The 11160-nt window shown below is 55.0% G+C and overlaps 1 protein-coding gene across 5 annotated transcripts in view; it reads right to left on the reverse strand.

Annotated features, from left to right (window-relative positions):
- Window positions 1–10861, reverse strand: part of COL11A2 (collagen type XI alpha 2 chain) — a 29019-nt gene extending 18158 nt beyond the window's left edge. Inside the window, exons 1-11 of one of the 5 annotated variants that reach the window (XM_059075221.2) lie at window positions 10685–10861; window positions 10277–10416; window positions 7466–7615; window positions 7108–7318; window positions 6495–6657; window positions 4856–5047; window positions 3986–4063; window positions 3297–3359; window positions 2436–2615; window positions 221–280; window positions 79–120 (exon numbers count right to left, since the gene is read on the reverse strand). In XM_059075221.2, coding sequence (XP_058931204.1) covers window positions 79–120; window positions 221–280; window positions 2436–2615; window positions 3297–3359; window positions 3986–4063; window positions 4856–5047; window positions 6495–6657; window positions 7108–7318; window positions 7466–7615; window positions 10277–10358 — 1221 coding nt within the window. In that variant the 5' untranslated portion in view covers window positions 10359–10416; window positions 10685–10861. Of the gene's footprint in view, window positions 1–78; window positions 121–220; window positions 281–2435; window positions 2616–3296; window positions 3360–3602; window positions 3678–3985; window positions 4064–4855; window positions 5048–6494; window positions 6658–7107; window positions 7319–7465; window positions 7616–10276; window positions 10574–10684 lie in introns of those variants that run through there. The other 4 variants (XM_067006009.1, XM_067006010.1, XM_067006011.1 and 1 more) reach the window with 4 other exon arrangements.
- Between the last annotated feature and the right edge of the window lie 299 nt (window positions 10862–11160).

An 11160-nucleotide genomic window follows, 5' to 3' on the forward strand; every position in this document is an offset into this window, starting at 1 on the left:
TGGGGAAGGCACAGGTGAGCATGTAGGAAATATCTCTGTGAAAAGAATGGAGGTTAGTGGGTCACAGCTAGAACTCACCGCAGGGCCTTCTGGACCAGGGGGCCCCTCCACTAGCATACCCTGTGGAGTCAAAGGTTAAAAGTCAGAGGCTATAGGGCTAGCACCCCCACCTCCTTCCCTTCATCCCACTGACTTCAGCTCGGTGACCACAGTGACTTACAGGTTCCAGCACCGCAGGCTCCCCCTTCTCTCCTTTCAGCCCCCGGGGACCACGGGCAGCCTGAAAGAGACACATATGTAACCCCCAGGGGGGCCCATAATCAGCCAAGACACCAGGACTGCCCGCATCCCAGTAGCAGTCTCAGGTCCTCTGGAGACCTCCTGACCCTACCCCCAAGTCCCCCCCTCCTCCTCTAAGACTCCCTCTTCACAGACCTCCCAGGTCTGCCAAGGGAGACCTCAGGGCTCCCCTCCCCGCAATTCTCAGCTCCACCTCAGCAAACACAGTCTCCTCATCTCCCTGAGAACCTCTCTCGGGAAGGTCCCCAGACAATTCCTGGGATTCCAAACCCCCAACCTTCCCAAACCCTCTTCTGGAGGACTGCACCTTATTCCCCAAACTCCCTGAGAACCTTAAGAAACCATCAACTTCCTCACCTTTACCCCACCTCACCAAATAAGAATCTCTCTAAGATTGTGGATAGATTTTTACTTGGGTTTAGCGGAAGGTCATGCATCTATATGAGGATCTGATGTAATCTATGGAGTCTTTCTCCAGAAAAGAAAAAGTCCATATGCCCTTATGAACAGAATTTTACTTAGAGTTTCAAGGGGTTCACAAGTTTAAAACTCCCTGGAGAGTAGACATTCATACTGTAAGTAGATCTGGAGAGCAGTCCCCACCGATATCTCAAACTTAGACCTCATAACTGGATTTTGGAAAAATACAGCTCCTGGGCTCAGTTGCTCAAGCCCTGAGCCAAGCCCCCAAAGTCCTCCCAGTTCCTCTCCCAGTAAGGACGCTACACCCGTCCTCTGACCCTCATTTATACTTCAAGCCCACCCGTTGCCTCTCTTCCACACTTCCACTCAGATGTCCACTCCCAACTCTGGGGCCAGAACCAAGATAAGGACAAGGAGAATGGAGGATATTCACCACTACCCCCCAACTCTCCCAACAAAGATCTTCAGAATGCCCCCCTCTACCTCCATCCTGATCAAACAACAGTGATCAATTTCCAAACTCTCCCATATCCCAGATCAACCCTAAATTTCCAGAAAGCAGCACAAGCGAAAGGCAGCAGAGGGTCAAGGGTGGAATTATTAGAGCAGGGAGGGTGGAATGAGGCCGTGGGGTAGAGGCAAAAGATGAAGTCAGCAGACAGGAAATGCCCCATTGACAGGGAGTGGTTGAAAACACGGGACACAATTAAGGGAGACAGAACAAAGGGACAAACACTTGGAAGCAAGAATGATACCAGGGCCAAGAAAAATTAAACATGGCCAAGACGGCTAGAAAATGAACCAGATAAACAGGAAGTGGTGGGACAGACAGGAAGCAGCCAAGGAAAGAGGATCCAGGAAGTGGACCTTCAATAACAACATGGCTACCACAACCAAGAGAGAAAAGAAATTCACGAAACAGACAGAAAGTGACTCCGGGAAATGGATTATGACAATGAAAGGCAATTCTTCCAGCAAACACACACATCAAGGCTAGTACACACAGGAAGTGGCTGTGATAAATATCTAGGCCCACAATGGAAACTTTATGATTTGGATGACCTGAGACACATAGGAAGCGGCTTATTATCAAAAGATAAGAGAGCATGAAAAATGAGCCAAAACACAAAGAATAAGTCCCTTCCAGTTCAATCTGACACAGTCACCAGAACGGATGCCATGACTGGAGAAGACAGGAGGAGAGCCATTGTAGAGAAGGGGAGAAGACAGGAGGGGACAGACAGGAAGTGGCCTGTTGGTTAGAAAACGTGATAGAGGAAGTTAGATCGTTTGGCAGCAACATGGACAAGAAATTGTTTCGACCAAGAAGAAATGATCAAGACAGACTGAAAATGGACACAAGGTAGGGGCTTATTGACCAAAAGCTTTATAAAATCCAGCTTGATGGAGACAGGAAGTGACCAAGAAAGACAGAAAGTGGCCATAGGATTGAAAAAAAAAAAGAAAGAAAAGAAAAGAAAACAACAACAACCAATTGCCCTGGACAGAAGGATCCATAGAATAAGACTTTTGGCAAGGGAAGGCAGGAAGTACTGTTTTCAAGCAACAGATACATCTTATGTGAACAGAAAATGGAAAACCACTGATGGGAAGTAGCTCACAGACAAGAGATAACAATCAAAACCAACAGGAATCGATTCTTGTAGCTCCCACTAGGAGTCGAGGATGGAAGAGGAGCTCCTTTCACTTACGGCTCCCAAGCGGGCTGTCTCCGCAGAGAGTGCAGGGCCAAGCTCCGTCTCCTCACGATAATCGTCCCCATAGCGATAGGTGTAATCGTAGGGCCCTGCTGTGGGGTCTGTGCCACCCTCCCCATATGCCTCTGTCAGGAACCTGTCGGCTGTGGAGGGGACCTGGAGATCTGTCAGCTCCTTCCCGGGGATGGGGAGGGAGAGGGGTAGACGGGGGCATTAGGGCCGAGAGGAGGTTTTCCCTGGACCCCAGGGTGTGACAACTTCCAGCCCAAAGGGTTCTGAAGGGTAATAGGGACTGGAATTTTCCTCCCCAAAAGAGCAAGGGGAGCCATTGTAGAGAAGGGGGATGGCCATCAAAGCCCCCCAATGTGGAGGGAGGTCCAGAAAATGGGCCCAGTTGGAAGAAATGATGGGTAACAAGAAGGGTGGCCAGAGGGCTGGACACAGAGTGGACAGTCCATGGACATAATAATCGATGAAAGAATCCAAGGAATGACCAAAGAAATGGATGGAAAGAAGGGGAGAAGAGGAAAAGTGACAGCATTGGACAGAAAATGGCCCCTGGGAACAGAAATATGAGAGAAGGTAAAACCATTTGACACCAACAGGGAGAGGAAGTTACTCCAGAATCAAAGAATAATGGCAGGAGACATGGACACTGGAGAAAAATGACTGTTCTGAGAGGGGAAAGCAGACCGATAGGTCCGGAGTGACCAGGAGACAGAAGGACACGAATGGAGATGACAAAGAGCCCTCCGGCCAGAGGAGGGGCTGGTTCATCAAGACGACGTGGGGCAAGGGGAATGGGTCGCGGACGCCCACCGACCCAGCTGGGGCGAGGCTGGGGGATGGAGTTACCTCCTCACGGGGTGGCAAGGGGTGTGACTCCAGGTTTCCTTCCTCTTCACCTGGGGTGGGGTCCTAACCCCAGGGGGAAGGTGTGGGGAGAGGAGCACGGGGCGGGAGGAAAGGAGAGAGGTTAGCGGAAAGGGAGGCCAAGCAGCAGTTCATCCCCCGGGGGCAGTGTCTGTCTGTGCTGGGGGTGGGGGGTGGGGGGGGTAATCTCAGATCTTGCAGCCCCTTAGGAGGGGGGACGCTTTGGGGAGAGTGAATCTCCGAAGTCACAGAGGTTTGGGGGCAGAGATCTAGATGCCCTGGCTCTACCTGCCGGTAACCGCTGCCTCTGGTCCTGGGGGGGCCCCGGGCAGTGAGGGGAGCTGCCATCCGAGCTGGGCGCTGGGAAAGGGGAGGCTGGCCCCGAGCTGGGCCAGAACCTCCACTTCGAGAGGGGGACGCCTGCCCGGCCGCTGATCTCTTGGCAGGTGGGGTAGGCTTTCGGGGAGGGGTCCGACGCCCCCTGGGGGGAGGGGGAGCCCTGTGGTTGGGGCTTGGAGGCCACTGCTGCAGAGAGACAGGGGAGGGGGCAGTGAGGAAACGCCCACAGTCTAAATACAAGGTGGCTCTCCCCGCATGTGGGGATGGGACGAAGGTGTCATAGATGCTTGCAAGGAGTGGTGGGGGGAACGGGAGAAGTCCCTCAAGTTTACCTGATAATCAGGGGTGGTCGCCGTAGTCATCACGTCGTAATAGGGGGGCTCGTAGTCATAGTAGAGAGACTCAGTGGACTGGGGTTAGGGAAGGGGCCGTGGGAATAGGTGGGAAGAGGGGGCAGGCAGGTAAGGAGGTGGCGTGGGAGTTGGGGATGAAAGGAGGGGTGGGAGTCAGGAGAGAGAAGAGGTGGTGGGAAAGGGAGGTGGTCCCACACGTGGGACAGAAGCAGACGTGATTAAGAGATTGACCCTCCAATCTTCAGACCGCTGACCCATGTCACTGTCAAGACTCCACCCAATTTGTACCCTCCCTTCCCTTCCCCCACCCCAGTCCCTTATCCTGCACCTCCCCATGCAGGGGGCCAGAGAGAGGGCCCCCGTATCCACACTTGCACAGACCTACTCTACCTACTCCTTCCCCTCTTCCCCTCCTGGTCTTACCATTTCAACTTTCTCCCTGTTTCTGTCTCTCCCCTCCTCTGCTCTCCCATCCTCTGTCCCCAGCTCTCACCCCCACCCTCCATGGTCTCACAATCTCTTAATTCGAGGAAGGGATGGAAAGCCCAAGGGCACAGTCCCAGGAAGACTAGCAGAGGAGGAGACACAAGGAGGGGACACGGCTCCCAGCCACGAATTCTTCATGAGGACTTTTTATTTTTAAATGAAAATTTTAAAGTTGATGAATGAGGACTGGGGGTGGGGGGTGGGGTGATGGGAATAGAGGGTATGGCTGGGGAGGGGCACAAGGGAGGAGAGAACAGGAGCCCAAAATAGGATGGGACATCGGGGGAATTCCCCCGGGGAGATGTGAGGGTGTCTTCCCTCCCTGGGATGTGCTGCAGTTTGGGGTTCACCCAGCTCCCTCACCTGTCGCTGGGGTTCCTGGTTTTGTGACCTATGAAGTCTTGGTGGTTGCTGCTTTGGAGATCTCTGGGCTCTGTGAGACTGTTGTCTCTGAGGTCTCTCCCTCCAACCCCCCTCACACTCCAGCTCCTTCTGTTCACAGGATTCATAGGCAGCTTGCACCCCCGGGACGATGGCAAGCTCCTGAACATCACCCTACAAAGACAAGAGGAAGGGACACCAATGGAGGGAGGCAAAGTGGACTTCCAAGAGACACAGGGTAGAGTCTGGGACATGGGGTCGGAGGCCAATCCGAGATAAGACTATGTAATGGAGAAGGTCATTACCAGCCCTCCCATGTGCACAGTTCTTTTCAGTTTTCAAAGGACCTTCTCATTCATAATCCCATTGAACCTTCACAACAACTGGACAGTTGGACAAGGATTGAAGTCAGTAGGACAAGGATCTTTATGCCTATTTTCCAAGCACATTCCATTCATAAAAGTTCAAAGAGACAATGACTGGCCCAAGGTCACTCAAAGTGGTAGAATCAGGACTAGAATTCAAGCCTTCCAACTGTAAGTTCAACTCTTGGCCTACACCCTGCCCATGTGGCCATGCATGAGCCTGTTCACAAGGGCTTCTGGAGACGGTAGCCTAACCTTAGTTGCTTTGACCTTCCAATGACAGTGACAATGAGAATTCTCAGGATCTCTGGAAATGGTGGGAAGACTGTTCTGACTTCCAGTGGCATTTATTTGTGCCCACATGTGGTGATAAGCACACCCTGCATTGTATTCTAGTTTGGGGATACCGTCTCATCTCCACAGTGGAACTGGTAGTTCCTTGGGATGATAGAGATCTGATATTATTCTTCTGTGTTCCCCCTTAGTGTTGGGCCAGCAGGTATTCAGAATATGTTGACTGGCTGGGTGGGTGAATGGACAGATGGATGGATGGGTGGGTGGGCGAATGGGGGCTCAAACACTTGACTGAATGGGAGCGTTGATGGATGGTGAATATATGTGTGGGTGGATTGGTGGGTAAATAAATGGGAGGTGCAGCGTAGATACAAACAGTATGTAGGTAGATGGATGGAAATGACGAAATGGTAGGGTGGAGAGTGCAGTGGGTAAATGAGTTGCTAGATGCATGCATGTATCCTTCTATGCATGGGTAGATGGGGTGGGTGAGTGGATGGATGAGTGAATAGGTGGATGGATGGGTTAAAGAGGATGGATGGACGGAAGGATAGCTGAATAGATGGGTGGTTTAAAGGAGGGAGTGGTTGAGCAGGGGAAGAATGGGCAGGTGGGAGAATACAAGACTGAATGCTTGAGTAGGTGGGTGAGTGTGTGAATGGGTGCGTGGGTGAATAGATGGACATATGGATCAGTTGACGGGATGGATGGATGGGTGGACTAATGAAAACCGAGTGACAGAATAAGTGACTGTGGACAATCCTGCCACGTAAGTGGGCACCTAATTCTCCTACAGAAAAAAAAAAAAAAAAATTAGCCCTGAAGATAGGAAATGGAAATATAAATTTATGAAAGGAAAAGTGAAGGGTAGGACATAGGAAGACAGAGTACTGAGGTCAGAAGGGGAATGGATACAAGGCATAGGACCAGAAGTCACTCCTCTCTCTGGATGCTCTGGTTACCTCAAAGACTTCTTCATCCAGGATCTGAGCACCAAAGATGATCACGCCTCGGGTGTCCAATACTGGATGAGCACTTCGGGGGAGGGGCCGGGTGACACGCTTCTTGCAATCAATTATGAGGGTGACCGACTGGCCCTTCACAGCCACAGCCACACGGTGCCATCTGGTCATAGGGACAGGGAGGCGGGAGGTTCAAGCAACTGACTGAAGGGGGGAAAGTCAAGAGGGCTGAGCAGCCCTTGATGGAAGAGTTGACAAGCAAATGATAACAACAATAGTAATCACAGTTAACTACCACGTACCGAGGGCTTACAATACACCAGGCAGCATCCCATCACTTTCTCATTTTATTCTCCCAATTCTATTATCCCTATTTTTCAGACATAGAAACCGAGGCTCAAAAAAGTCAAGGAACTTGCCCAAGGTACAAGCAAGTCCTACTTGCAAGGATTTAAACTCTAGAGCCCAAACTCTGGGCAGTGGGTAAGTGAGTGGTGGCTCACAGGGTCGGCAGGGTTTCCTAGATTAGGGCATGGGGGCTCTGCGGGCAGGGGCCAGAGGGGAGCTCCTGAAAGGTAGGCCAGACACAGGCCAGAGGAGCAAACTGACTTACTTGCCATCTGCTAGGCTGAGGCCTCGGAAGACGGGCTGAGCAGGGGGTTGAGGCCGTCCAGTCTGGTCCTCATACAGGAAGCGGACAGGTTGGCCGAGCTCCAGGCCCAGTTGTCGGATGCCCTGGGCACTATAGACAGTCAGGAGGGGAGCCTGGAGGCCAGGGCGTGTCCGGACAGCAGTCAGTAGAGAGAAGTCTTTGGGAAAGCCTCCTGGTACCCGAGAGATACACACAGGGGGAGTGAGAGGCAAAGCGAGACATTAACCCCTTCCCTTAACCCCTTCCCTTCTCGTGTCTGATCCCAGACCCTACCCCGTGACCTTGGCCAACTCTCCCTCCTCCAGCGTGTCACCCATACCTGGGAAGAGCTGGCGGGTGGGTGCGCTGAGCTGGGCGGGTCGGGACACTCGGTAAGCCACATCAACTGGACAGATGCCTCTCGCCCTCCGGACACCGTCAGGGAGGGAGGGGAACCTCAGGGCCCGCAGCACGTCCACAGGGGCTGTACCTGGGAGAGTCCACGAGGGTCAGGGGAAGGGACACACTCTCAGGAGGGCCCACACAGGAGACATTTGGGGTCTACAGCTCAGCTTCCTGGGGCTCAAACTCCTTGGCAGATAAAAGTCACCTCTCCCTTACTAGCTCCTGAACGGGGCCTGAATGGATGGAAAACGAAAGTCACCTGGAAAGGGGCAGCTGTGAGCTGGTATTCAGCTCCACGCCCACCACTGTCCCCGCCTCCCAGCCTCTGTCTCCGTCACTCTCTCCCTATCTCCGTCTTACAGCCTATGAATCTCTCTCTATTCTCTCTTAACCTCTTTGTTCCAACTCTGCCTTCCCTTTACTCTAGCTCTGTCGTGCTTACTCTCTCTGTATCTGTATCTGTGGGTCTTTCTCTCTCCCTGGCTCTTCTGTCTTCCTCCGTTTCCCTCACACTCTACCCAACTTTTCCTTTCTCCCTCTCTTCCTCCCTTTCCGTGTCTCTTGGTCTCTGGGTCTCTGGCCTCAGTCCCATGTCTCCAGCATAAACAACATCTGGGCAAACGATCATCCTGGGCACGGGAGGTACAGGGGGGCCACGAGGGAGGGAACAGAGAGGCAGCTCTGTGGGGAGGGGACTGCAAGCTGCTGGGATTCCCGTGTTTGGGGAGGTGGGGACACCTCTGACCATGCAGAGGAAGGAGTTACAAGAAAGGGCCAGCCCAGGAGCCGGTGCCCCTGGCTTGGGAGACGGGCTGGGGTGCAGGGGCGGGTGGGGAGCCTGAAGCTGCCACGCGGAGCAGGAGCAGGTCCAGGGCCCGGAGCCACACATCTGTGGATCCCATCAGAGTCCTATGCCCAAAACCCGGGCAAGCTCCCCACACCTGGAACTTTGACCCTGCCCCCCCCCTCCGCCACGGTCCAAAGATTCAAGACCCGGGCCACCAGCCCTGTCCCCCTGGAACTCAGCTTCTGAGGGCTCAAACTCCTGAGAAGACAGAGTTCGCCTCTTCCTCATTTGCTCCCCAATACACATACTTCTCACTCCATCAGCTCGATTGGAAAAATCCCAAAGAAAGTTCCAGCAAAACCCTCATAGAAGTGTGGGGCAGGGCAGGGGCCAGATAGATCAGGAGAGCAGAGCTGGGTGGGGTGGGTGAGGTGGGGCGGGTAGGCAGAGAAAAGGCCCTTTGAGTCCAGAAGCCGGGAAACCACGGCCTTGCCCCCTCCCACCTCCCTGCCCTAGCCTGGCCCCCACGTGTGGCAGCTCCGCAAACACCAACACACAAGGGCTGCTTTGAGAGACGAAGGGTAAGTGAGACAGAGACACAGAGACTCACAGAGACCCCAGGCCAAGGAGACCTCAGAGGGCCCCACCCTCCACCAAACCCCAGAAGAGTACAGTTCCATCCTATAGACAACCTACCCACAGGTCTGCCCACCCATCTTCCCACTTCAAGCTACATACGTGCCCCACTGTCTCTGGCCTCAGTCTGCCCCAGTGTCCCCATTGGTGGCCCCATCACCCCCACCACTCTACCTCTGGCCCCCAAAACGCCCCTTTCTTTACTCTGATGAATTCCACACTAACCTATTTCCTGCTAGAGTCCCACCTCTACCCACTCAGCCCCCAAATAAAAGACAGTCATCTCAGCCATCCCCCTGCCTCCATGTTAAAGGTTCCCTTTTCTCCCTAAAAAAGAGTCTACAGACATTCCGCACTTCAATTTTCTGTCCCTGAGCCGCATGCTCCTCCTATCTTGAAAGTTCTTCCTTCTGTAATCTAATCTAATCCTTTATGCTGCTTTTCTGACCATCTTCTCTCCAAAGCAGAGAAGAAATGAATAGTCAAGTTATATGCAAATCAGCCTCCAGTGTTTCCACGGGGGGAGGGGGCTTGCTCCAGCCTGCCTAGTACCCAGGTACTCCCAGCCTCCTCCCCACCAACATCAAACCCCCTTTCCTAGGAACCAGGACTTCTGGATCCTGGGAAAAAGAAGGAAAAGATTGGGATTGTGGATGCCAGGGTCCCAGGGGAGCCCGGCTGGCCAGAGGGGGAGGGGCGGGGCAGGAATGCAAAGAGTTGGCTCCTGCCTCAGACACCTGATCCTGGCCTGTCCAGCGGCCGTCCTGTTGGCAGCCAGCCGCAATGCTCCCCAGAGCCAGCCGCGTGGCAGCATCGAGGGCACGGGGAGGGGGAAGGGGATCCTGCCGGGGAAGCTGATGGGACAAATAGTCCAGGTATCCCTTCTTTCTCTACTTTCGAGGCTCTGCTCTGACCCAAGGATGTTCCCCCCATCACCCCAGAGATATAGACAGAAAGACAGAAAATAGACATGCACCTCTCACCCATCAACACTGGCATCTACCCCTGACTCCAGCACCAGCTGGACCACAGTGGCCCTGCTGGAGGACCCCACCATGCAGCCCCACTCACCACTCTCAGGTGATGCTCCGCCATTCAGCCTTACCTGCCCTCCACCAGTCACTTCAAGAAGCGAAAGAGATCCCCACCCTGGCTCCAAGGAACCCGGGTGTCCTGCCCTCCAGTCTGGACCCCTGACCCCCCAAATCCCATTCTTGGACCCAGAAGCTCCCCCCTGCTCCCCAGGCATTAGCTGTCCCCTGTCCCGAGGTGTGTGGAGCTCCAGCCTGATTCCGATGACCCAGGCGCTGGGACTCCCCTTACCTGCCCAGGCCGGGGCCGCGCTCAGGCCCAGCAACAGCGGTACCAGCAGGAGGAGGCGATGGCAGCGGCTGCACCGCTCCATAGCTGGCGCCCGGAACGCCAGGTCCCAGGGACCGCCGGAGGTGCCGGACACCCCGAGGCTGGCAGGAGAGAGCGAGCAGCCTCGCACGCCGGGGTCCCGGGGATGTCGGAGGCTGCCGGGTGGCGACAGCTCTCAGTGACCCAGCTCCATGCAGCGAGGCGCCGTCGGGGCTCCGGCGCTGCTCCCTCCTCGGTGGCCGCCGCTCCTGTGTGTCCCCGGCCACCCCGGCAGCCCAGAGCCCCCACCCCGCTCCCGCCCCCGGCCCAGCCCCTGCCTCCAGCCGCCCGCCCACAGCCACCGAGGGAAACCCCACCCCCGATCTCCACCTGGTGTGGGGGTGCGAGTGGGAACCCTCCCTCGCTGACCCTCGGACTGCTCTCCTCTGCTTCTCGCAGGGACTCAGTGGCCTGTACCTTAGGATTCTCTTTTCGGGAATCCCAATATCTCTTCCCCAGTCTCTTTCTTTGGGGGGGCCCAGACGTCCAGTCACAACACCCCTCCCCGTTACACCCCCTTGGGGGCCCAGAGCCCCCTTTCAGCAGAGTCCGGGGCGGGATTTACGGCACAGTGGGAGGGGAGGGGCGGGCCTGGGGGTCGCCACCTCCCCTCACCCTGTCGGGTCTCCATAATTATTTCCCCTCGGCCCGGCCCGCCCGCTGTAATTACAGAGCCTGGCCCGGGGCACGGTATTTATAGACACGGCTATAGATAGCGACTGGGGACCTGCAACCGACGGCCGCGGGGAACGGGGGTGGGGGGAGAGGCGGGAGGGCGGTTAGAGGGGAGGCCAGAGACTGGACAG

Source organism: Kogia breviceps, chromosome 10 (genome assembly GCF_026419965.1).
Source record: "Kogia breviceps isolate mKogBre1 chromosome 10, mKogBre1 haplotype 1, whole genome shotgun sequence".
Classification (NCBI taxonomy): Eukaryota; Metazoa; Chordata; class Mammalia; order Artiodactyla; family Physeteridae; genus Kogia; species Kogia breviceps.